Source organism: Girardinichthys multiradiatus, chromosome 7 (assembly GCF_021462225.1).
Source record: "Girardinichthys multiradiatus isolate DD_20200921_A chromosome 7, DD_fGirMul_XY1, whole genome shotgun sequence".
In the NCBI taxonomy this organism is placed as follows: domain Eukaryota; kingdom Metazoa; phylum Chordata; class Actinopteri; order Cyprinodontiformes; family Goodeidae; genus Girardinichthys; species Girardinichthys multiradiatus.
Window position 1 is genome coordinate 42,110,607 of NC_061800.1, and position 27,747 is coordinate 42,138,353.

At 47.3% G+C, this 27,747-nt stretch overlaps 1 protein-coding gene across 1 annotated transcript; it reads right to left on the reverse strand.

Annotated features, from left to right (window-relative positions):
• Positions 1-22,804: 22,804 nt before the first annotated feature.
• LOC124870889 lies at positions 22,805-25,828 on the reverse strand (the record flags this gene model as incomplete). Its single annotated transcript, XM_047369712.1, is given in 1 exon segment — positions 22,805-25,828. A coding segment is annotated over 1 exon segment (3,024 nt), but the record flags the coding sequence as incomplete, so codon positions are not given.
• Between the last annotated feature and the right edge of the window lie 1,919 nt (positions 25,829-27,747).

A 27,747-nucleotide genomic window follows, 5' to 3' on the forward strand; every position in this document is an offset into this window, starting at 1 on the left:
TTGGCTTGAGGGACGGGGCCTCTGCCACAGGTCATTCATGACAAACCTTGGGCCATTTATCCTTGTAATGTGTGTCGATGAGCATTCTTGTCCTATTAACAAAAAGGAAACATTAGAACTTATGCTTTATATCATTATGGTATAAATGGGAAAAACTGCTATGAGTCATATAAATAAAGATTATCCTTAACAGGTTGATATGGCATAGGTTAGGGCACAATGGTCCAGAAAAATATCAGCGCCCCAGAAACTGTCGCCTCTTCCGTACTTGATGTCGCGCTCGCCCTGCGTCTGTGCAGGGCGGTGAGCCGGTGGTTCTGCTCGTGGGCTGGTGGTTCACGGGCTGAACCACCGGCCCAGCGCCCTGCGTCTGTAAAAGGCGGTTATTAAAAACTAAACATTCACAAAATAAGAAATGCCTAAGCCAGCGGTCCACCGGGGATTTCCCTGGCTGTGAGTCACTTCACTAAATGGAGACCAAACATGTTTTAATCAAAAATGCACCAGAAACCGAAACCTGAGTCCAGTCCATGTGAAAACAAGTCCAGGCTTAATTATGCAAGGATATTCGGAAAATACCGGCTCGTTTTGCATCTGGTTTCATACCGCCGCTTAATCTGGCGGTTCTTTTGCTTGATGTTGAGAGCATGGGAAATCATCTTTCAAAACCAATCACATATATATAGAATATCGATGATGTATTACAGATATTTACAGTTCCCACAGTCCCTGAATGCAACAGCTGTTGCTCAGCCGCTGTGTTGAGCTGTCAGTCATGATTCCGCACCCCCGTGATCTGAGGCCCCGCCCCCCACGCCAAAACAGGGCCAAAAGTTTGAAGCCGAAAAAAAAATCTGCAAGTTCGAAAAAAAAAACTTGAATCTGAAAAGTAGTTTTGAACTTGTTTTTTTTCCAGTTTCACATAGGTTTTTTTTCAGTTGCAAAACTTTTTTTTCCAGTTTTCACATTTTTTGGGGGGAGGTTCAAAATTATTTTTGAGGTTCAAATGTTTTTCTTTTGAACAAACTTTTATTTTTCAGGTTCAATTTTTTTTCTTTTCAACAAACTTTTATTTTTTAGGTTCAAATCATTTTCTTCTAAACAAACTTTTATTTTTTAGGTTCAAATCATTTTCTTCTAAACAAACTTTTATTTTTCAGGTTCAAATTTTTTTCGTTTGAACAAACTTTATGGCCCCAATTTAGTTCCACAAGCATCACCAGACATTTTCTTCAATTACAAATAGCTTTCACGCTGCAAAACATTACACCATTACTTACAAACATTGGAAGTCGGCATTCAAGGGGAAGAAGCATGAGAAGCTCCTTGGCTGCCTGACCTTTTCTCATTGACTCTTTGTGGCAACTGATCTAATAGGCTGCAATTAAGAACGAAGAAAAACCTGCAACCACTTGGCAAACATAATAGTAGATTGTGTTATTTCTTCATTTAAACTACTGACAATTTTGTGAAAGTGCAATACAGAGCAATAGTTTAAAGCATCAAAGCCAATACTTATGTTAACACAAACATTTTAAAAGATATACATCCTTCAGCGAGTACTGCCTTTGTGCTCAGGTATGTTAGGAATTACCTTTATTAATATGCTCATAGCTATTTTTCCCATTTATACCATAGTGAAGTAAAGTATAAGTTCTAATGTTTCCCTTCTGTTACAATAGGATAAGAATGCTCATAAACATACAGTACAAGGATAAATGGCCCAAGGACAAGGATTGTCATGAATAACCTGAAGCTGGGGCACTGGGGTTGATAGTGGAGCAGCCGGAATTTCTGGGTTGATTAGAAACCTACAGCACACTTAGATTAAGTATGGACACCCGCTTCTACACAATCTAACAGATAGACACCACAATGGTGACACATAGTCTACTGATAATCACTGAGGGAGAGCACATCCATTGCATTGGAGAACCAGATATAAAAACTGTATGTGACCTTCTATCGAGGCTCCTCGTCATCCTCTAACAGACGGCGACAGTCCGAGACGGGAGCCTCAGCGCTGATCTCTGTAATCATTCAACTGCCTTAACTTAGATTAAAAAGAGCTAAAAGTTAGAAACTGGTTGAGAGTCGTTCCTTTAATAGTCTTTAGATAGAGTGTGTAACCGTTTTCGGGTTTCCAAAGGACCGGTAGGGTTCCGAGGCATCTGACCGCCAACAGGGGGCGGTAGTGCGAACAAAATGGTGTTTCCGCCCGCGCCCCAGAAGCGGAAACCACTTTTGGATAGCATAGGGTTGCCACGGAAGGACAACACATCACAGCTGCGGCCACAACAGGTAAGGAGATCCTATTAAAAATCTCCAGTGTTTTTCCTGTAAAAACATTCTGGCTGTGTTGTTAGTTCTGAGTGAGCTGTTTTTGTAATTCTTGGAGGCAGAGAAATGGTTCAGAATAATTGTTGCGTACGTATTAATAAGTGATAAGACGTGTTAATAAGCGGTGCGATTTTAACAGTGACAGCCCAAGAAGATAGGTACAATCTTCTAAAAAATAGCTAAAATAAGGGTGTAGGTTTTGTGTTCCTTTATTGTATGCAAGGGAAGATCGGTTTCCCTCGCACACAATATAAAAGCTACCTCCCTGAATGAGGCACGCAATACTCGGCTAAGGTTTGAACGGGTCCTGAGTTCCGCTTAACGGAATTCGAAAGCGCCGCCAAGGGGGAAGTATTAGGTTTCAATAGCTCCTTGGGCTTCTTAAAAGATTCAAAAAGCCGCTTGGTTCCTTGTGAGTAAAACACGCAGAGATAAATGCGCATCCTCGGTTTAGGTCTCAATGGTTCCTGTTTGCTCTCGTAAAGAGCACGAAAGCCACCACCGAGAGGGAGTCTTGAGTTTCGATAGCTCTCTAATTTTTCCATGAGAAAAATTAAAAAGCCGCTGGATATTTTTTGAATAAACAATATCCAGCGGTATAAAGCTGTATAAAGATAAAAATGTAACATCAACTGGCCAGTGGGAGTGTGGATGTATGTGAGTCGGAATTGAGCTGACGGAAGTGACGGGGGACATATTTCACTGATGGACACTGACTGACTGCTACATGCTAAGCTAACATGCTCAGCCAGAGTGTGTGAACGTGTGTGTAAAGTGAGAGAATGACTGAGAGAATGACTAGAAAATGAGCTCTGTGCTCTGTAGGAGCAATGCTTGGACAGGGGAGGAGAAATATATTAGCAAGTTTCAACCACAAACACGCTTTAACAAGTTAAAACAACAATTGGACTCTTAACAGCTGGTGCAAATACATGCAGGTTGTGGGAATGTTTTGGAGATGCATGGAGTTTTATAGGGAAATCATTTTCTCCCACTCTACAGCAGCCGTGGCACTGCGATTCATAAACAACAGGTGAAGAAAATACTTTTATAACTCATGTCAAAATAAGGTGAGATCTTTCCATGTAATCCATGCAATAATTATTAAAGCACACAGTTGAAACAGTGAGGAGTGAAACAAGCATGTTCTCATATTCTGGGGCTGAGAGACTGGAGAGGCCTGTGTGGAGCCACATATTATTTGCCATATATTATCTGTCTTATCTTTTGCAAAAATATAAACAAGTATATCCAAAGAAATGATGTATGATGATTTTATATTCTTTCACATGTATTGAATAAAATTAGTAGTCTTTGATTAACAAGTTAAAAGATGCATGATTGAAATGTGGTTAAGAACTGAGAATTAGAGGAAAAATATTAAGGTTTGACATTCTCAATCAGCTATATATGAAAGAAATATAACATTAATCATTTGTAAAGCATGAATAAAAAGAATGAAGTGATGGTTTTGCAATGGTGTTTTAAAGTAAATGCTGAAAGCTGAAGAATGAAATGTGTAATACTGTGTAAAGTTTAAAACTGAGCAGATTAGGGAAAGAACTGGAGGATGACAAGGAGTGACGAGAGCCAGCTGCATGCTGACAGCGACAGGAGGATGCGACTACAGACCAGCGTGGCTATTATTAGCATCTCCAAGGCTGAGAAGCAGAATCAGTAGGTCACAATGACCATGACGAAAGTATTGAGCAATAATCAAGAAGCTGAGCTGAATAGGTTGCGCAATAACTAAGAAGCCTAATAAGGGCCTGACCGGTGAAGGCATCAAGCGCTATAAAAACAATGCTGAAAGCAGAAACTGGGTTTTTCCTCGCAGAAGACCAGCGAACAAGTTTGGACGGAGAAAATAGGCTTGGATGGAAAAGGAACAGAGACACAGCCCCACTGATTGACTGCATTGAAAAAAGGATCAACCCGTGTTCCCAGAAAGGACTGTGCCTCAAAATTAAGAATCTGATTTTATCTAAAGCCTTTTTATCCAGAAAACAGAAGTGAACTTGATCAGTGAACAGCTGATTGCTCCAAGTTTCAGGCTTCTGGAAGTCCTGAATCAACTTCATTTATGTCTCCGGGTTTCCTTCAACTCTTCAGCCTCTGGAAACTACTGTCTTCTGAGACAAATGACAACAAAGATCCTGTTTAACCATCAAAGCCTGGAGCATCAGTGCATGCCACCTAAAGGAAGAAAACTGAAGATTAAGTCGTAATCCCTTCAAGAAACCACTCGTTGTTAGCAGAAGAAACGTCTCCATCAGGTGCATGGATGAGCCTCCGTCTTCAAAGCCTCTTCAAACCCACTAGTTTCAGCATCAGGGAAAGACAAGTTGAGTTGATTGATTAATTTCTATTATTGAAATTATTTTGTGTTGCTGAATTTAAGCTGTTACTGACCCCTGCAAAAGCGTTACTAATTAAAGAAAGCAGATAAAATTCTAGTTAAATCGTGGACATTCAATTATTTGAGTTACCGTATTGTTGGTTTTTCATTGGTAGTAAAAAGTCTTGTTGCCTGGTTCTAAGATATTTTAGGAGGTTTTTATAGGTTGCCTTAGCCATGTTTGTTAAAACAGCGCCCTAGGGGCTCGTGCCGAGCTACTAAAATAACCTAGCCCATATACCAAGAGCCAGTTGTAAATTAGGGAATGAGCAGCCATGAACAAAAGTGACGGTCGAGGGTGTGGATGACTGCGATAGGCTACTCGGTTGCCCAGACCTCCAGTTGAAGAAGGGCGAGACTTTTGGATGAAGGCTGTCAGAGGCTAGGCGAGTCATTTCCCGACACCAGCTTAAACAGAACTTTCAGTAAACCTGCTTAATAAGATCTTTCAGATTTAGGGAAGTCTGGACCCATTAGATGGAGAGCTGGATTGAGCAATCCCTTTAGACATGGGGAAGTAGGAGGGAGGGGTTAGCTCTTCGGACAACGAAAGGTGGCGCCCGAACAGGGACCCTGAAAGAGATAAAGGGGCCCCACAAGAAGGATGCTCAGCAGAAGGACGTCTCTGCCTGAGTACCCCGGACCGACAGCCTGAAAGGGAGTAAGGTTGTCTGTGACTGATAAGGCCGTCAGTCACAACCCTCGCAGTAACTGCATAAGCTGAGGATAGGGCTTTATTGAGGGTAGAATGACCAGACCCAGACAGTAAAGCTAGTAGCCAAATAGTCTTAATCCATCCCTATTCGAAGGATCCTCGAGAGGCTTTGGAGATGGACAACTCGAGACGACAAAGACATAGCGATGGACGAAGAGAGTGAAACGCAGGACTGGACGGAGCGGGGAGCTGAAGGACAACTCCCGTCAACAGAACAACCGACATCAACACAGTTAGAGCTACACCGCATACCTACCGAGATGCTGTTAGGTGGGGACGGATATTCAACATGGGCTTCATTGGTAAAGAAAATGTTCTTCAGTTTCAACAAAGAGCAATCGAAAGAAGCACTAGAGAGTGAGCTAACAGACCACCTCCAAAGAGATGACGCATTCTATTGTTCAGAGATAAAACATGGATAAAGACTTGACGTGGTACCATGCCCCAAGGCAGTCCAGAGGAAGGATGAAATTGGTCGATGGTTACGGTGGTGGACAGGGTTCATTGAACTATGGGGACTGGGGAAACTGATGTCACTGTACAGTCCATCCGAAAAATATGACCCGATCGTAAAGATGGTTTCTAGTGAGTCTGGACTGAATGGGTACCTCAAAAGCCCCAACACCAGAGCCACGGCAAGGTTAAAAGAGTATGAAATGGAGATCAGAAAGATGAGCCAGTTCAAAGAAAAGCTCCGAGCCATCCAAGATGATGACAAAGAGAGTTTGCTTGAGGAGTGTAGTGACTCTGGACCGAACGGGTACCTCACAAACCCCGACACCAGAGCCACGCCAAGCTTGAAAGAGTATGAAATGGAGATCAGAAAGATGAGCCATTTCAAAGAAAGGCTCCGAGCCATCCAAGACAGCGACAAAGTGAGTTTACTTAAGGAGTGTAGTGAGTCTGGCGGACCGGATCCAAGAAAAGACCACAGAGCTCACTTAGAGATACCAACTTATGATTTAACTGAAGAAACAGAGAGTGAAGAAGAGGGCAACGAGTCAGAACAAGAGGAAGACCAAAGAAAAGCTGAACCCGGCCAAGGACCAACCATTACCCCATTCATCACAAAGCCGAAAGATGAGATACTTCAACATATTGCTCTGGCCAGACAAGAACTGCAAGAGACTGCCAGGCAGAGAGCCCACTTATCAGCAGCCCTCGAGTGCCATAAGGGAAGCCTCCAGCGTATGGCCAACACCTCAAGCCACAAGGAACATGACCCCACACAAAGTAAAGTAAGAGACCTTACCTTCCAGTATGAACAAGAAGCCAAAGAAAACAGTGCAAGTAACCAACCCAAAATGACAGGAAAGATGGATTTTGAAGGAAAAGAGCCAAGAAAGGTTAGTCAGAAGTAAGACAGAGTCATGATGAGGAAAGTCCTAGAGCCGATGCCCACAGATGCAAGACGAATTTCCCTGCAAAACGGGACTCGACTCTACCAAGTTATCGGAGACCCCTGGGGCATAGAGGGAGACGGACTGTTAGTTTTCACAAATGATAACTTCAAGATCCACAATACCAAATTCAGAAAAAGGTTAAGAGCCCAGGCAGGGGAAGATTACAAACGAGAGGTTCGAGAGCTGAGGAAACAAGTGAGCCAGAACAAAGCAACCAAAGTGCATCTGACTAGTGGGGCCGACCTCGCTTATTATGCTGTAATCCACTCTCCCATTGCCGCTTACAAAAAGGGAGAAGACTTGAAAGAGTACAGAGAGAAAATGTGGGTAGCCCTGGAAGAAGGACTGAATGCTGCCATCAACCAGGGCCTGAGAAGGGTAACAATATGCCTAGACGGACTGAGATCGCATAACCTGCCATGGGAGTTGGCAGCAAAAGTAGCCGTTGCAACAGCACACCATGTAGTCAAGAATCTGCTGACAGATGCCTCACTGACCGAAATAGTCATCGTCACTTCCCTTAGCCAGCATGAGAGTCGGAGGAAGAGAGAGCTGGCGTTAGTAGAAAGGATGGATGAGAAGAAGCCGAAAGATCCTCCTCAATTAGATATCAAGAATGAAACAAGAGAGTGAAATCAAACCACACCCTGATGAAAAACGCTACATGCATAAGAGTGAGACCAACCAAGTGTCCCGCCTGGAGAAAAGACCAAAATCAGCAAAGAGAGACGCAGCTGCCCCTTCAACCTCCGTGCTGGCTGTGGAACGTAGCCTAGCTAATTGCAGCCTGGAAGATCTAGATAAAACAGAGCCGGTTCCAATAAAAGATTTAAAAGCAAAGAAGAAGATAAGACAAAATCCAGCCCAAGAGGAGCTCCTGAGTCCATTTAAAATGGAGCCCTTGAACCCAGAAAGAGAAGACAGTGAAGACAGTGGCTCGGAAGAAGAAGAACCATCAGAACAGGAAACCTCTGGGGCAGAGAGTGATGACAGTGAAAGCCTGTTTTCAATCCTAGTGCAGCCGGCAACCTCTCACAAGCCACTCAAAGTAGGACAGAGAAAAGGGGAAAAGAAAGCAGTGGAATGTTTGACATCTACCGGGTCTCAGAAAGAATGGCCAGAGACCTGACATGGGGGCCGGTTCAAGCAAATGATGGCCGTCGAGTGTACATACCAGAAGCTGGACAGAGAGACTATCACATCCAGGCTGTATGGGCTGACCGCCTGGAAGACAAAGTCAAACTCAGGGTAAAAGCAACAGTTGGAGAATGGGCCAACATCCTAATGATGCCATCCTACCACACTCTAGCAACTTATCAGCCCCTGACCAGCAAGTTCAGATCTGCTTATGTTGGAGTTGTGCATGATGTGATGTTAAGAAGACTAAAGAAAGCCGCATACAAGTATGCACAAGAGATTGAGTGACCAGTTGATGAGCTGTCAGCCGAGGAAGAAGAGGAAGAACCTCCACTGCCATCAGCACCACGCTCCACAAGCAAGCCTATAGGGAAAATGTTTGAACAACACACGGCATCCAGCCCTGAAGCTGATGTTTTTCACAAGTACAAAAAGATCAAGACCTTAGTTACAGGTCCTTCTCAAAATATTAGCATATTGTGATAAAGTTAATTATTTTTCATAATGTCATGATTAAAATTTAACATTCATATATTTTAGATTCATTGCACACTAACTGAAATATTTCAGGTCTTTTATTGTCTTAATACGGATGATTTTGGCATACAGCTCATGAAAACCCAAAATTCCTATCTCACAAAATTAGCATATTTCATCCGACCAATAAAAGAAAAGTGTTTTTAATACAAAAAACGTCAACCTTCAAATAATCATGTACAGTTATGCACTCAATACTTGGTCGGGAATCCTTTGGCAGAAATGACTGCTTCAATGCGGCGTGGCATGGAGGCAATCAGCCTGTGGCACTGCTGAGGTCTTATGGAGGCCCAGGATGCTTCGATAGCGGCCTTTAGCTCATCCAGAGTGTTGGGTCTTGAGTCTCTCAACGTTCTCTTCACAGTATCCCACAGATTCTCTATGGGGTTCAGGTCAGGAGAGTTGGCAGGCCAATTGAGCACATTGATACCATGGTCAGTAAACCATTTACCAGTGGTTTTGGCACTGTGAGCAGGTGCCAGGTTGTGCTGAAAAATGAAATCTTCATCTCCATAAAGCTTTTCAGCAGATGGAAGCATGAATTGCTCCAAAATCTCCTGATAGCTACCTCTTCTCGTTGTGCAGCGTTTTCTGCCACACTTTTTCCTTCCCACAGACTTCCCACTGAGGTGCCTTGATACATCACTCTGGGAACAGCCTATTCGTTCAGAAATTTCTTTCTGTGTCTTACCCTCTTTCTTGAGGGTGTCAATAGTGGCCTTCTGGACAGCAGTTAGGTCGGCAGTGTTACCCATGATTGGGGTTTTAAAGGCCTCAGGAATCTTTTGCAGGTGTTTAGAGTTAACTCGTTGATTCAGATGATTAGGTTCATAGCTCGTTTAGAGACCCTTTTAATGATATGCTAATTTTGTGAGATAGGAATTTTGGGTTTTCATGAGCTGTATGCCAAAATAATCCGTATTAAGACAATAAAAAACCTGAAATATTTCAGTTGGTGTGCAATGTATCTAAAATATATGAATGTTAAATTTTCATCATGACATTATGGAAAATAATGAACTTTATCACAATATGCTAATATTTTGAGAAGGACCTGTAGAGAGAAAAGATCAAAAGCAAGTAATGAAAATTACATCAAAGATGTGTGGCCGATGATTACCAATGCTACTGAAAGTGACGAAGCTAAAAAGTTGTGGCTGAGCCATGTAACAGCCCATCCCTTAGACAAACAAGGAACAGCTCAAAGCCATTATGAGAGGTTGGTGTTGGAAGACATGGATGATGAAGACTCCCAGATCAGAAGAGCTAGACTGCGCATGGATGGAGGTCAGCGCCTCGCACTGGTGTGGCATGTGCTTAAGTAAACAATCTCACCAGCTAGATATGTGAAGGCCCTCCGAGAAGTAACCAAAGGGAGGAGAGGAGAGATCGCTTTTGCCAAAATGCCGATGCTGGGTACAACAGTTCCACAGAAGGATCAAGCAGTAATTTCTTATGATCTAGAGAAGCAGTTTTATGAAGAAAGAAGAAAGAAAGAGACAGGACAAGGGGCCAAACCACCAACTAAGGCCAGTGTGAAAGCTCCAGCCAACCCCCCTAACCGACCACCGCTTCAGAGAAGAGAAGAACCGCAAAGAAGATTTTACGGACCACCAGCATCACAAGGCTCACAAAAGAAAAATACCTTTCTCCCTAGAGAACAGTACGACAAACTGTCCTCTGAAGAAAAGAAGGCCCTCTTCGAGTCCCGCAGATCAGGGACCCGGGGGCCTGCCAAGTAATGATGACACGGCCGCGATTCACCCTGGAAAATGCCTACTGGAAGGGGGACGGCATCCACACAGAAGTGGGAGAAGAACCCTATCTAGTGGACACTGGGGCTGAGGTATCCATGACTCGCAGAGGCCTGAAGACAACAGGATACCTTACAGTCCAATTTGCCAACGGGACCGTAGAAGAGATGCCGTAAGGAACTTGGCAAGGAATCATTTGGGTGAAGGGCCCATACAACCTCATCACCGTCGCAGACTTGAAAGAACTCAACAAACCATTTGGAAAGCGCCGCTCTCTATCTCAAAGGCTGAGCCAGCTACAGTCAAGGTTAGTAAAAGTAGGACCGACTCAGATTGGAACCGGGACTCAAGAGTGGAACAAAGCAGTAGATGTGCCAGAAGTAACTGAACAGAAGCTGAAAGAAAGCGACTTCTGCCCGGCTGGGAAAGAGAAGTTACGGAAGATCATCACCTCAGCTAATGTGGCCCGATTCAAGAACAATTGTGGAGATTTGGGACCGAAGTATGTGCACCTCATAGAAGGGGGAGTGCATCCACCTGTTCGACAGTACCCCCTGAACCCGGGTGCTGTTGAAGAAATGGATAAAATAGTAAAAGAATTGAGCGCTCTAGGAATCATCAGAGAAGAGTTAAATCCCATCACTAACAGTCCCATTCAAGCAGTAAAGAAACCAGAGTCAGCAGGAGGAGGTTGGAGGCCACTAATCAACTTCAAGGCCCTCAATTGAAGAACCATAGCAAACCGAGCCAGCCTAATCAATCCCCAAGGAGCATTGAAGATGCTAAGAGTCAAGAAATATAAATCCTGCATTGACTTAGCAAATAGATTTTTCTCCCTCAGACTCGCAAAGCAATCACAAGGCAAGACAGCATTTACACACAAAGGCAAGAGTTATGTGTGGCAAAGGTTACCTCAGGGGTACAAGAACTCCCCTTATGTGTTCCAGTCAGCTGTGATGGAAGTTTTGGGTGACCTAGGAGCAACAGTGTACATAGATGATGTGTTCATCGCAAACGACACTGAAGAGGAGCACCTAGAGGGACTTCAAACAGTGGTAGAGAGAATCACAGCAGCAGGTTTGAAGCTGAATCTCAAGAAATGCCAGTTTGGACAGTTTCAGGTGAACAACCTAGGGTTCCAAGTGACAACAGATTTGGGACTCTCAGAAGGATATCGAGAAAAGCTGGCACAAATCAAGCCACCTGAATCTGAAAATGATCTACAAAAGATTTTGGGACTCTGCAATTATGTGAGAGATCATGTTCCTAATTATCAAAGATATGCTAAGCCATTATATGCCTGCCTAAAGAAGCGAGAAGGAGAAGAAAAAATGACAAAGAAAAACTGGACATGGACTGCATCAAACCAGAACGACCTGGATAAGCTCAAAAGAGCAATCCAAGAAGCCGTGAGGTTGGAACCGAGGAGCTTGACTGAAAAGTTGGTGGCCGAGATCAGCTGTGAAGATGAGGACTCCATGCTGAAAGTAAGCAATGAGAATGCGGGGTTAGTAACGTTGTGGAGTTACTCTTTGTCATCTGTAGAGAATAAATTCCCCCAAGAAGAAAAATTGTTAGCAGTACTGGCTAGATACTGGAGCACCATAAAAGACCTAGCACAAGGACAGCAGATTAAAGTCAACACTCAGAGCCAAGTCCACAAGTATGTCAGGACAGGGACGGTGGAAAACACAAAAGCAACCAATACAAGGTGGGGAAGATGGGAAGACATCCTGCTGGACCCCAACCATGAGATTTGCCCAGCACAACCAGCCAACAAGAAAACACCCTTAGAGCCGTCTGTGACAGAAAGGCCGCCAGAGTGGGTCCTATACACTGATGGGTCGAAGAAAGGACTGGATCAGATGGCCTACTGGGGGTTTATTCTCAAACAGCACGGTCAAGAGAGGTGCCACCAGAAAGGTAAAACTCCCGGTAGTGCACAGACAGGAGAAGTGACAGCAGTGCTGGAAGGAATGTTGGAGTTGATAAAGAGAAGAATCAAGACAGCAAAGATAATCACAGACAGCCACTACTGTGCACAAGCTTTGAACGAAGACTTATCCATTTGGGAAGAGAATGGATTTGAAAGCGACAAAGGAAAGTTAGTGGCCCATCATGATCTGTGGAAGAAGATCGCCGAGTTGAGAATGAGCCTGGAACTTGAAGTGGAGCACCAGAAGGATTATATCCAGAAACGAAAACAGAGTTCAGGCGGGCGACCAGGAGGTCATCCCGAGCAGGCACAGAGTTCAGGCGGGCGACCAGGAGGTCGTCCCGAGCAGGCACAGAGTTCAGGCGGGCGACCAGGAGGTCGTCCCGAGCAGGCACAGAGTTCAGGCGGGCGACCAGGAGGTCGGCCCGAGCAGGCACAGAGTTCAGGCGGGCGACCAGGAGGTCGTCCCGAGCAGGCACAGAGTTCAGGCGGGCGACCAGGAGGTCGTCCCGAGCAGGCACAGAGTTCAGGCGGGCGACCAGGAGGTCGGCCCGAGCAGGCACAGAGTTCAGGCGGGCGACCAGGAGGTCGTCCCGAGCAGGCACAGAGTTCAGGTGGGCGACCAGGCCTGCACCAAAGACGTGGAGGCCGAGTGAGCAGAGTAGATGGCGTACCCTCAGAGGCAGAAGCTGAGGCGTCAGCCGGACCCTCAGTGGCATGAGCTGAGGCGTCAGCCGGACCCTCAGTGGCATGAGCTGAGGCGTCAGCCGGACCCTCAGTGGCATGAGCTCAGGCGTCAGCCGGACCCTCAGAGGCGTGAGCAGAGCCTGGCGAACCCTCAGAGGCGTGAGCAGAGCCCGGCGAACCCTCAGTGGCGTGAGCAGAGGCTGAGGCGTCGCCGAGACCCTCAGTGGCGTGAGCTGAGGCGTCGGCCGGACCCTCAGTGGCATGAGCAGAAACAGAGGCATCGGCCCGACCCTCAGTGGCATGAGCAGAAGCAGAGGCGTCGGCCGGACCCTCAGTGGCATGAGCAGAAGCAGAGGCGTCGGCCGGACCCTCAGTGGCATGAGCTGAGGCGTCAGCCGGACCCTCAGAGGCGTGAGCAGAGCCCGGCGAACCCTCAGTGGCGTGAGCAGAGGCTGAGGCGTCGCCCGGACCCTCAGTGACGTGATCAGAGGCTGAAGCAGAGCCTGGCAAACCCTCATCTCTGGGTTCAAAGGCCAGAACGAGGACAAAACATTCCTTAAATCCCTCAGGAACAGGGTCCAGCGGCACTTCCTCCTCAAACTCCTCGTCGCAGGGTTCAGAAGCCAGAATGATGACTAGTTGCTCCTTGAACCCTTGCGGAACAGGGTCCGGTGGCGCTTCCTCCTCGAACCCCTCGTCGCAGGGTTCTGAAGCCAGAACAAGGACCAGTTCCTCACTGAACCCCTGCAGACTAGGAACAGGAGCTGAGGCGTTTTAGACACCCTCAGTGACGTGAGCTGAGGCGTCGCCGGGGCCCCCGATGACTTGAGCCGGGGCGTCCCTTTTACGACTTCCTCTGCGACGTGTGTCTGGCCTGGAGTCAGGCTGTGGTGTGTCTGGCCTGGAGTCAGGCTGTGGTGTGTCAGGCTGAGGCTGTGGTGTGTCAGGCTGTGGACCTGGCGTGGGCTGCTCTGCAGCAGCATCAGCAGCAACAGTTCCCTGGAGACTTGAAGTAGGCTGCTCTGCAGCAGCTTCCTGGAGACCTGGAGTGGGCTGCTCAGCAGCAGCTCCCTGGAATCCTGGCGTGGAAGGAGGTGGACGGCAGTAAAACTGCCTTACTGCAGCCTCATAATCCCTCTCCATCTGCCTGATTCTGTCCATCAGCTCAGGAGAGGAATACATGAGTCTGGTCTTCCTGAAGCTCTTTATCTGTCGTGCGTAGAACCTCAAACGCTGCTCCAGCTTGTCAGGTGTTGCCTCAGAACACCGGGCTGGAGCGAGCGCAGACGGCATGGGCGGAGGTACAGCGAGCCTGGGAGACAGTGCTGTGGCAGACGAAGATGCGGGCTTACTTGCCGCAGTGCTCACGTAGGCTGGCTGGGAAACCACTTCCTCCCCAGCCGAACCACAGGAAGGTGCTCCACGCCGGCGTTTCTTGCGGCGAGAGGAGGGCGAGGGCTTCACTGGCGGACCAGAGTGCGCAACCAGGGGAGCAGGCGGAGAACGGCGATGACGAGGACCTGTCCCCGGACATGGAATCCAACCCGGATCCACCACAAGCCGACTGCGGCACAGACAGCCCTGCAGACCGGCGCAGTGACTTCTCCGCCTCCCGAGACAGGAAGGTAAAGAGGTCCACCGCATCGCGGCCAGACCCAGGACCAGCAGGTGCGAGTTCCATCTCCTCCAGCAGAAGTGGAGAGGGCACAACCTCCAGGTTGCTCATAGCCTCCTCCTTCTGACGCTGAACCCAGCAATCCGAGGTGTCCGCCTTCTGCGCGTCCGCGGGGTCCGTGGTTGGCGGAAACATTCTGTTATGGTTTGCCAGATATAGGACCCAGAATGCAGACCAGAAGGCAGCATGACGGTAAGTGTAAAAGATTTAATAACAAAAAACTCACTCACTACAGGAGGCAGGAACAAAACAAATGGGCGGGCAAGACAGGCATTGCATGATCAAAAAACAAAACTTGAGCATGAAAACTTGACATGAGCATGAAAACGTGACATGAGCATGAAAGTGAAAAATGTTTCCGCGAAGACTAAACATAACAGGTGTGTATAAATGGATCATGGTACAGGTGGAGCAACAAAACTGATTAACATGGTGCAGGTGAACCGAATAAACTTAATTGACAGAACAAAACGTGACTGGAGCAAAACAGAGACTCTTGAACACAAACTAGAAAAACATGAAGCAAAAGCATAACCAGATCCGAAAACCAAACTTGACAAAATATGAACAAGATGACAAAACAAAAGCATGAGTCAAAACCTCAACTGTGAAAAACATAAGAAACCCGAAACCAAACACCAAACAACCCTACATCATGACAGGATCGCTATGTTCAACAGAGAAAAGTTGTCTTTGTCGGGATCGAGAAGTGGGACAGAACGCCCCAAGGACAGGCGGTCCCTGAAGAGTACGTGGATGAGGTAGTACGGAGCGTGCATGAGGCCTTAGGACATGTAGGCGTGCTGCCTACCCGTAAATAATTGGAAGAGCAGGAGCTCTGGATCCCTATGAAACACATCCGCCACGTATTACGGGACTGTGAAGTATGTGGTCAATACAACGCAGGACGCCGTGGACAGCGGCTGGAAGGTGTGACCATCAAGAGCACCATCCCCTAGGGCTCAGTGTGCATGGATGTCGCGGGCCCCATGGGGATAACAGGGAAGAAAGGTGAGAAATACCTCCTGGTGTTAGTAGACTCAATGTCAGGGTATGTAACTGTAAGAGCAGCAAGGAGAGCCAATGCCAGCAGTGTTGTTGCCATGCTGGAGCAAGTCTGTAGTTCCCTTGGGGTGCCTAAGGAACTGCGAACAGACAATGGGACTCATTTTCGCAACGCACAGGTTGACCACTGGTGCCAGAGACATGGAGTAATGAGAGTTTACTCTCCACCATACACTCCCCAAGCAAACGGAGTGGCGGAACACACCATAGGTCTGGTGAAAAACTGGATAGCAAAAAATGCTAATTCTCGTGACTGGAGCACCAAAGCTGTAGAAATAGGGCAAGCACTGAATGACAGACATCGAGTCAGTAGTCTCTCCCCTGCGGCAGAACTCAACCAACGACCATTTTCTTCAAAAGAATTGGGGCGGCGCTCCAATGAGAAAACAGGGAAGCCAAGGTTCCATTCCGTGAGGGACAACGAGTGTAGGTGAGACCACGAGATCACCCTGTGTCGACAGCAGTGAAACCCAAGTACGACACCACTGACATTGTGAAACAAGTATTAGATCGTAACAATGTTGTTACAGAAGAGAGGGATCCAAGGAGTTGAACAGCTCAAGCCAATACTCAGCTAAGGATAACCAGAAACCGGAGAGATGGCCAGTGAACCAAGCCCCATGCCACCCTACATCAGGCTGGCCACTGTATATGGGGTGGTTGCCATTCGAAGAACCACTTAAGGGCTTTGGGCAGGAAGAGCCTTGAAGAAATTGGAACTTGCTAAAAAAGGATTCCTGTCAACAGAAGATGAAATGCTGTGATGGCGAGAGGTCAAGAACTGTTGCGCAATCTGCTCGGGCCCAAGTCAGCTCAAAGTCCGCTGGGAAGGACCAGGACGAGAGAAACCACTACATCATAACACAGGTGGCGATGAGTTAGACAAACTGCCATACAGGGCTGTCAAGGTAACAGACATCTTCATTTGTGGGGCGTGCCGAATCACCACTCTCCCCAGAGTGGTTTTTTGTGACCCAGTGGGATCTGCGTAAAAAAAACCAAGAGAATGTACCTGCCTGTGGGACGGTTCATTTCTTAAGTACTGGGACTCGTGTGGAGCCCGGACAAGATCAGGAAGGCTGATGCAGGTGGTTCAGGCAGAAGGGTGGCAAGTAAAGCGATTTTATGACCCACTCAGATCCTTTAAATCGCATCCTGCTAAAGGAAGGCCTGCACCGTATAGACAAGCCACCCAGGACCAAGACAGTGTGGTATTAATAGCTTAACCATCAGCTCCTCCACTTTATGAAGGGTTATGTGGAACCGAAAGATAGGGTCACCTGAAGGATGGCCTGGATGGGGGACCAACAGATCTGCTGACAGCATCAATTAGGGAGTCCTGGCCATATGATCCAGCCTCTGGCCAGGAAAGCCACCCACCTTTAACCACCACACAGTATCCCCTGGTGTTCCGAGTGTATAGAGACCAGGGTCCAGAGGGTGTCGGCACTGCACTGGAACAACCTCCTGACAATGAAGAACAACAGGCGCAGCCAAGTGGATGGATCGGGCCCTGGGAATTGACAACCTGGGGACAGTTAATATTAGAAGTTGTTGTAAATCCAGACCTCCCCTTGGAGGACTTGCCCGACACTCCCAAGGAAAGGGGTGCTCGGAATACAGGGCTATACTACTTCAACACCAGTTTAGATGCCTGGGGCAGCCAGGGAGCCAGGCCCAAACAGAAGGTGGGAGAGTTCATAGTAACCTCTGAAAACTGGCATCGCGATAGGGTGCTATAGATTCCAGGTACTGTGGCTCATTGGACAAACACGCCCACTGACCCTGGCTCCACCCAGAGGGTACAACTGGCAGTACAAATGGTTGTAGTCCCATTTAGAGGTGTATACTCTGTAGGGGCAACAATAACAGTCATCCCAGAACATCAAAAAGAAGACTCTGGAAAAGTAGAAGCAGCAGCAGCATACAGGAATAAACGCTCACATTCCTGTCCTTGGCACTCTTTGCCACAGAAGTGGAAATGGATGAGGAAGGACAAAAATTGACGGACCGACAAGGAAAAGGGACAAAAGTTGTCAAGCGTCAAAGGAAAAGAAAAACGCAAAAAGAAGAATGTTATTCCCCATCGGGTTCCTATACAGACGACAGAGTTACAATTGGGCCTAACACCTGGAATGGCCTGATGCATGGAATCCCGTATTTGAAATTGCCATCAGGATTAGTTCTACTGGACACACCGAGAGCGGATTTTGCCCCTTTCTATCCTAACTCAGAGAGTTATTTTGTCTCTAATATAGAGTATCATACAGCAGCAGATCTGCAAAATCCTGACCATGCGGGGAAATGTCAAGCGTTGCCATGGAATGTAAGTAACTTTTTCCTCTCATATCGCAAAATGTCCTGGCCTGGCAACGAAGGGCTTCACCCACTGGACACTCAGGTTAGAATCTCACCAGAAGGGCCTGAAAACCTGCCATGGATATTCAATACAGTCTACCTTGAAGTAAAAGGAGCAGTTCTGGGAATCAGATGGGGACCACATTTTCAAGAACCATTACAAGGCATGTATTATGAAGTTTCAATGGCCGGAGCTGTAATCTGGGCCATATCACCTTCTATGTCAAGAGAAGTCAAGAGAAAAGAACGCCAACCTGGTAGATATGTCTTCAGCAACACCCAGTTACCCATTTCGGTGGAAGAAAGCATGGTCTACCCTAACCCTCCACATCCACACTGTACCATTCCGGCTCGGCCAAGCCGTCGGGTCGAACCCAAGATTCACAGCCACCCGCTGTACACGTCAATCTGTATCCTGTCAGACGTAGGGTTGGCTTATGAGACCTACAGACAAAGGTGGGCCATAGACAGATATAACCTTGCAGGACCACAGGTGCAACCTGACTACTGGATAGTATACCAGTGGACGTGGGTGTGGAAGGGGTTGGAACTTGGATTGCCTTACCCATCACCTATTTATCAAACCCTGCTAAAAGGACGAGTGGACAGAACTGAAGAAGCAGATCATCTAGAATTAGCAGGCTATTCCCGAGGATAACCATGCCAGAGACTTATTCGGATAAGATTCCTCTCAGTTATTTGGCTACTTTTAATGCCCAAGATGAAGAGCCTCCCAACGACCCTGACAACACAAGTCCCTCTACTCGACCCAAGCTATGGAAACGGATAAAGTTTACGGATAAAGCGTCTTGTTTAAAGACTTTTCTTAGGCTTTTTGCTTTGCTTATCGGCATTATTCTTTTGTTAATTATACTTTACCAAGCCGGAGTGGGACCATGGAACTTAACCCATGTTAAGGTCGCTCATGGTCCTTCAAAATATGCCAACCAAACTTGCTGGAACACAATCTCTCTGAACGTCTTTTTGCCTTGGACAGAACACCCTCCCCTAAAGAACCAGTCTGTGTTCTTTCGTGAAAGCCAAGAAACCAATTTCACCAGACTAAAGAAGGTTATACAGAGAAACCCAACATGGATAAACGACTCCACGACCCAACAACTTGTCAATCACACCTGGTCAATCTCCAACCTTGAACTCACTGATGAAGGAGTAATAATATGGGTTAGAATCCTGCACCGACTTGTCCGCCGTACATTTCGCTGCAATTGGATTCACCCTGATCGAGGGGTCCCGGAGTGGCACTGCGACTGGGCCTGTCGGCCCTTAGTACAGTTTAAGGGCCACGGTTATTGGGAGCCTGAAGTTATCCACAAGGCTCCTTCAAGAGTTGTGACTTGCCCAGCCTGGTTTCCCCGTTGGGAATTTTGGGGGAAATATCAGTTAAATTGTGACGAGAATGTGTCCACTGCACCAGACGCATCCCAGCACACCAGCAACCACACCGACTGGAGCCTTGTCATCCCCGCAAGAGGCTCCAACGCCGCAGTGCAGAACCGCACACACCTTCCTGACACTCCTAGGCCTAAAAACACTTTGTCAACCAGAAACCGTACAAATTACCCGTTGGCTTTTCGGAATCGAGAAGCCCTGCACAAATGTATTAATACCAAGCTCAGACATCTGCCCAGCTGTTTTTGGAACATATTCACTCGATGCCGCACTCAGAACTATCTGCCCTTAGCCCCTCTTTACACTCATCGAGTATACCTCTCCTTCATAACCTCCTGGTCGAAAATCATCTGGACTGAACATGAAGAATAGCTGAATACATTTCCCTGGGTTTGGAAGGCTAATGGTGTTCCTCACTTCAAAGGAGACTTCCCAGAGTGTGAAAGCCGAACACATGAAGGTTTTAAAGGACCTTATTATGCAGATATGTACGTCCAAAAACTACCTAAGTCAGATGAACTATTGAATGTAACAGCAGGGGATTTTCATAAAATTGACCAGTGTGTGGCACAAGTTTTTGACAGCCTTATCAACTCTGTTTGGTCAAGCAATGGAGCTTCCCCCCGAAGTGACTTGTGGCAAGCTGACATCTCAGTCATGTCAACATGGCGATATGATTGCTCCGTCCTAAATAAAATCAAAACAGCAAAGATGCTCCTGCAGACCTGGGCTGAAGGACACAGCAGAGATTGGTCCTGAACCTGGTGGGGATTGCAGGAGTATGAAGTTAAAGAGTGGGTTATTCCCTGTTTGTCTCAGACTGATAACTACTGGGTTCAATACCAATATTTAGCAACGATTTACTCCAAAGAGCGAGACATTTGGCCGCAACCCTTCTATTGGCCGGAAAGATTTGTTCACCCAAGACCCTGGCGTATGGAGTGTAACACTGCCCATACTTAGTGCACCATAGGCCTCACTCGCAGACCCTGCCAAGAGCTCACAGGTTGGATTGAATTATGCCAATCCCATTATGATAACGAGTACAACACCTATGCACATGAAGTTGTGTGGAAGAAAATTGGAGGAGTGTGGAGAAGATCTCTCGGTGGAGAGGCTCGACCTGTGCCGAGACCGTACTGGGACACAATCTTAGGCATAGGAAAAGCATCATGGATATTATTGTGCCTTTCATTCCCGATTCAGTAATTGCTCTGGCCGAATTTTATGCTTTTAGACAGCACTTATGCTCTGGCAGCATAGATAAGGGTTTAGACTGGGTATGATATAATCTTTTCTACTCCAACCTCACATGTAAGCCACCTAAAGAAACCTGGAAGAATTGTGGGGAAGGAGCGTATCAGCATGCTTGTAGTTGGTATGAGTCATTAGGACACTCAGTCAGCAATGTAATTACTACAGTTGCTCAGGAAGCTGGACACATGACGGTTGACGGTTGGATCGCTAATTTGTTTATGATGCTATGGCCTTATTTGCTTGCTGCTGTAGGAGTGATTATTGTAGTCATAATATGTAAAGTTCTTGCGCAACAATTCCTTCGGTCCATGCTCAGCCCGGGAAGGAGGAGTTCTCAGCCACTCCCCTTGAGGGAGGGGCCACCCTGGGTATAAGACCCAGGGCTTGGGGAGTTTGAGTCACTCTGAGTTGGATGGCTTTGCTATTGCCACACCAGGTCTTGGTCAGCCAACCATTACGGTTTCTCATCGTGCTTCAAGGCTATGCTAAATTAATCTTTGGCCATTTCTGGATACGCAGATGGGAAGTGGCATTGTTGCTGTTTGCCTTCCTATCTTTTGGGAAGGGTCAGTGTTGACTGGAGAAGAAGCCTGATGGTAGCGCTGTGGCTTTGTGTCGACACCATCGCTTTATTGCTTGAGATACTGCTGAACGGACCCCATGCCACCAGTCGCGCACCTGCTCAGATAGTTACTGCAATAATGGATGCACTCTTTGTTTTTTGCGTAATCGCATATTTAGGGCAATTAACTCTCTCTCTCAAAGGACAAGGCAAATGGATTTGGCTCGCAAAATTGGCTAGCTTGGGGGTGTTGAAGTACCCCTTTACCGGGGCCTTCTGCGCGTTCGTTTATTCACTGTAACCTGGAGGAATTCACAACACATTAGAATAAATCACACAGAGACAGCTGTATGTTGTTCAATTACCTGGGCCCAGGGGAAGAAGAGCTCATGTAGGTAGGATACACTGAGACGTCTTCTGACTCTCCTGACTGGGCTCATTTCTTTTATTAAAACACACACGAAAAATGGGCAGCGCCCTTGTTTACAATATTTTCTACACATAGTCACGTACACATTGTTCCGGCAGACCATATTTAGACAGGCATTGTCCACCAGTTGCATCCCGTATCTACTGATATAAGCAGGGAGTAACACTTATCACCAATTTTCACACACAGGCAGTTCTCAGTAATTTTCCACTTTCCTCTCTTGTGAGAAATACTTCTGCAGGCCACACAATGTCTTATACTAACACAGGTTACACATTTTATTTCCCACACTGGTTATGAACATAGTAATAATAATGATGCACACACATAATATATCTCCACAATTTCCCCCTTTTGAAGTCTCCTAAGACTTCAACACTAATTGGAGATACTGCATAAAAGATTTTAACAGTCATTACAACCTGTGGAGCAGAAGGAAATGTTCGTCATCATGCTTTTTGACCCTGCCTCCAATGCCATGCCATGTGCCCAGGGACTATTGCCTGTCCGGCCTTTGTAGTCCCAAGGATGCTTACAACCTTCTAAGTCTTGACAGGGAGTATTGACCCCTCTAACTGGAGGGTGTCTATCCATGCTTTATTCCATAGTCTGTCCAAATATGCCAATGTAATATTCTACCATCCTTCTGCTCCCTAGACAGTAATACATATCAGACGCCCTGTCAATTTCAAAGGTACCTGCAAAGGAAGATAAGGATTAACAATATGGTGAAACACAAAATACCTCTTTTTTTTTTGAAAAGTTCAGAGTGTTCAGTTCAGTTCTTCGGTGGGAGAGCAGCTACGACCACCAGTGAAAGAGAGGAAAGCTCAATCACATCCGCCTCTTCTGTGTGATGTCCTGGTCTTCACTCACAGGTGTAGACTGACCTGGAGCTAAGTGGTCTCACCATGGGATTATTCTGTCCCTATTGGTGGGACCACTGATCTGACGGTGCACCTAAGGTGTAGACTAACCTTTAGGTGTAAATGAACGCTTTCTCACCCTAGGGGATTATTCTGCCCCTTGAATTGGGTGAAAAGGGTCTTCTGGTGTGCTGGTGTTGTCCCTCAGGTTCTGCTGGACCTCTGGCAGCGATCTCTGTGCTGCCTCTGCTGCTGCACACTGGCTCCAATGATACCACGTGTCTCCTTTGCCTTTGACCCTCACCGCATGTGAGGTTCTTTCTGTGACTTGGAATGGACCCGTCCACCTGGGCTCTGACCACTTCCGTTTGATGACTTTCAGAAAGATCCACTCCGCGTCTGAGGTGGTGGCTCGAGCCTCGGATGGTTGGGCGGCCACCTGTTTTGAGAATGCTGCAACCAAGCTGTGGAGAAATCTATAGTAATCACGGTGAGACATAGATTGTTCACATTCAGTCAGAAAAGGTAACCTGGTTTTTGGGCCTGGAAAAGGTCTTCCAGTCTGCAGTTCATGGGGCGTCAACCCATGTCTTTGGCTCACTGAGCTTCTTACTGACATCGAAATTAAAGGTAATGCTGTGACCCAATTCATTTTAGTCTGTGCACAGATCTTAGCCAATTTGGTTTTGATTATCTGGTTCATCCTTTCCACCTTCCCTTGGGATTGGGGGTGGTACACTGTTCCAAAGGAATGTCTCAGTCCCAGGAACTTTTCAACCTCTCTAAGTTCTTCGTTTTTGAAGTGTGTGCCGTTATCTGACCTGATTTTTGCAGGAAAACCGTGCCTGGATATGTAGTGATTAATCAGACACTTCACCACTGTTTTGCTATCTTCCTTTTTTGCTGGCCAGGCCTCTGGCCAACCGGTGAACGCATCCACACACACCAAAAGGTATCTGAACCCATTCACTCTCTCAGTCATGTCTGTGTAGTCTATGATGATTTCCTTACCTGCTACCGGGTCCACAGGGAACTTACCTGGTGCAGGCTTCAGAGTGGGTCTCACATTTAATTGTTGGCAGGTGCTACACGAGCTTATCCAATGACCTACTGTCTGTTTCAGGTATGGATGCCACCAGTGCTCAAGACTCTTCATCATTTATGCAGTTCCTGCATGTCCCGGTCCATGTGCTTCTTCCAGCGCTGCTGTGGTCAACCCTGGGGGTAGGATGAGACGTCCGTCTGGACTTCTCCATAGTTCATCCTGGTCTTTTCTTCCCCCTCTTGCCTTCCAGACTGATTTCTCTTCTGGTGAGGCCCCCTTTTGCAGTCTACTCACCTCCTCCAGAGTCGGTTCTGGTGTCCATTCAACTTCAGAGTTCATCAAGATGTGTATGGGCAGATATCCAGCTTTGGTTTTGGCTGCTTGGTCTGCAGCTTGATTTCCTTGAGCCACCCTAGTGTAGCTGTTATCATGTCCTTTGCATTTTATGACCGCTACTTCTTGGGGAAGTAGGTAGGCCTCAGCTAATCTTCTCATTTCTTGCTCATGTTTAATGGGTTTTTGTCCTGCTGTTCTAAACCCTGTTCTCATCCATTGCTTTAGTTCCACGTGCGTTGCTCCCGTGACATAAGCCGAGTCTGTGTAAATGTTCACTTTTTGTCCTTCCCCTAGTTCTAGGGCTGCTATTACTGCTAGCACCTCTGCTCTCTGTGCTGATTGGGTGTCTGTCAGCCCTTCTGCCTTAAGAGTCACAAAGTTTGTTCCTGTGTCTTCCTCCACCGCATAGGCTGCTTTCAGACCCTCTGTGTCATGTCTAAAACAACAGCCATCTGTGTACAGGTTTCTTGCTTCTGTCAGTGGTTCTCCTTGTAGGTCTGGTCTGATTTTCTCACTTACCTCAACTTTTTCGGCGCATACATGGGGCACTCCTTCTGTCATTCTGTCTGCCATGTTGATCCCTTCATGGCTGTAGATGATATTTGGCGCCTCCAGCACCTTACTCAATCTCTGTTGTCTCAATGGTGAGAGTGTGAACGTTTTGGAATTGACAAATGCCACTACCCCATGTGATGTTAAAATGTGTAGTGGATGTCCCATCACCACATGTGCTGTTTTTTGAATTATTTTTGCCAACCAAGCTGCATGTCTGGTACATTCATGGTGTCTTTGTTCCATGTTGTCAAGCATCACGCTAATATACATTAGCACTGTTCTTATGCCCCCTTTTTTCTGGAACAGCAATCCGTTCGCGGTGTGTGCTGTTACAGAAACATCCAGGTGAAAGGGCAATGTGTAGTCTGGATGTGCCAAGTTAGCAGCTTGGGAAAGGCTGGTTTTAAGAGCAATAAATGCTTCCTCTGCTTCTGTTGTCCATTCTAAAGGCGCTGTCAAATGGCGCATGCCCTGTTTCTTCACTAAGTCACGGAGTGGGGGAGTTAGGTCAGTGTATCCTGGAATAAATGACCTGCTGTATCCGGTGAGTCCCAAGAAGGAAAGCATGTCCTTCACCCGCACCGGTTTTGGATGAGAAAGGACAGCAGATTGATGTGAAGGGGACATTCCTGTCCCGGGCTGGATGATCACCCTGCCCAAGAAATCCACCTGTTTCCGGCAAATTTGTAGTTTGGCTTTGCTGACCTTGTACCCAGCTTTTGCTAGGTGTGAGAGCACCACAACCGTGGCCTCCAAGCATTCAGAAACAGTTGGTGTCGCCAAAAGAATGTCATCCACATATTGAATCAATGTGGTGTTCGGTGGGAGGGCACAATCTTGGAGGGATTCCTTAAGGACCTGATTAAATAACCCTGGTGATAGAGCAAAACCCTGCGGCAAACGAGTGTAGCGGTACCTGTTTGACTTATATGTGAATGCAAAAATATCTCTGCACTCCTCAGCTAGAGGCAGGCAGAAGAAAGCGTTGGCCAGATCGATGCAGGTGAACCATGCACGTTCGGGGTTTAGATTGGTAAGAGCAACATAAGGATTGGGCACTGGAACCTTAGGAGTGGAAAGTGCTGCATTTACAGCTCTCAAGTCGTGGGCCATTCCCCATTTCCCAGTGCCCTTCTTTTCTACTGGTAAGATGGGTGTGTTCCAAGAAGAGCCGTCAGCTGGTTCCAGCACCTCAGCGTTCCACAGCCCTTCTATGGTGTCAGAAATTCCACTTTCGGCTGCTGATTTGTGAGGGTACTGGGATTTCCAAATGGGTCGGTCAGTATTAAGCTGGAAAGTGATGGGAGAGCACTGAATGAGTCCCACGTCCATGGGGCCCTCAGCCCAAAGTGAAGACGGCATGCTCTGAACTACAGCTGCAGCCATTGGATGATCTGTTTTTTCTCTGCCATGATGTCTTTCAAGTTGCACATGTTCCAAGGTGCCAACATCTGTGGACATGTTAGTAATGCGGTAGGTGTTACCTGAGGGTGAAAAAGATAGATTGGGTGTGGATGAAGAATGCCAGTCAGTGAGAGCTAGGGAGTGTTTTAACACTCCTCCCAGCTCGCGGGCTTCGTGAGCAGGTTGGAGCGCCAGTGAAACATGGGGTACACCATCAGACCACATTTTAAACCAGTTCTCCTGTTCTGTAGACAGCTGCACGGAGGCTACGACACCTTCAGGGGCTACATAAATGTCTGCGGTGGCGATCTCCCAGGAAATCCCCTCCAGCTCCTCAGCAAAGCTTTCCTGATAACACTCACAGTTATTCCTGTCATAGAAGAGGGTGACATGTGGCGGGTCAGGGGGAGAGACGTAGGGCGCCAGGGTCGAGATTCAGGATTTCCACCGAAGGAAGGACGAGAGGATGCCTCCGCCCGCTGTGGTTTCTGGATGCAGGAGGACCCAATATATGTCGGCCATAGGGTCAGCCAGGGGTTGTATGAGATACTGTCCATGAGAGAGGCGGGAATTGTTGCCACAGGCTAGTTGAGCTCCATTGGGCAGATGCACAGACAGTCCATCAGGTCCACATAAAATGGTGGCACCCATTTTGATCAAAATGTCTCTGCCCAATAAGTTGACAGGGGTGTCCGCTGACACCAAATAGCTGTGGTTCAAAGTCTGTCCCCCTATCTCGGTTTTTAGGGGTGTGGTGTAAGGTAGGACCTGTTTAGCCACAGAAAACCCCATGACAGTGGTAGTCCTTGTGGAGAGGGTGGTAGGAGGGCCTCGTTGAATAGTTGAGCATGTGGCCCCAGTGTCCACCAAAAAAGGAAGAGTTTGTCCATACACTGTCACGGACAGTAAGGGGTCCTCAGTCCCTCTGTCCGGGGGGTTCTGTGGGGGCCCTCAGTAGTGGTCTGGCCCAAAGCTGGGTTCATTCCAGGCTGGCAGCTGAAGTGAAGGTTGCTGCTGTTGACCTCCACGTGGTGGACCAACCCGTCCTCGATACGGGCATCGCCCTGGGCCTCCTCTGGGTCCATACACACGACCATATGCCTCAAGGTTGTATGGACATTCTCGGCTCCAATGACCCTGCTCCTCACAGTAGTAGCAAACGTCAGCACCCCCCCATCGCCTTGGTGGTCCTCTACGGAATCCACGGCCCCTTGGCCCGCCTCTGCCCCTGAACCGGCCTGGTTGGGCATGATAAGGACCAGAGGTTGCAGACCTCGGTGCAATCGTGTCCTGGTGGCCAGGAAAGAGATGAGTCTGGGGGCCCTGAGAAACCGCACCTTCATACATTATTTTGGGAGTTTTGTTGTCTTTCTTCTTTTCTCCTGCTTTCTGCTTTGCTTTGGCTAACTGCATCTTTAGCAATTGGGTGTGCAGGGTCTTAAGTTCCTCCTCATTTTTCTTATGGTCCTCTCTTATTTTGGACAGGTGGTGAATCAGATGGCGATCCCAAGTTCCAGTGTCCGCTCCAAGCATGTCAGGATTGTCGTCCATACTGGCCTTCACCTGTTGGGGTAGTCCTTTAAGGACAGCATCTCTGAACCAGTCTCGTTGTGCCCCCTCATTGGCCGGATTAGTCCCTGTCTGAGTTTGCCACATGGATTTACACTGGTCCAGGTATTCCCTGGGGTTAATTTTAGGGTCCCATTCAAACTTAGGAATGGTGCGTCCCCTGGTTACAGGGTATGCTGTTCTCAATGCATCACCTAGCCAGTGGACATGCTGGGTGAAGAGGTCAGAATCCGGGGCTCTTGAGGTGTAATCAACAGTCTCAATCTCTCTACATGTGTGGTGTGGCATGCAACGTGCTGCCAATGCTC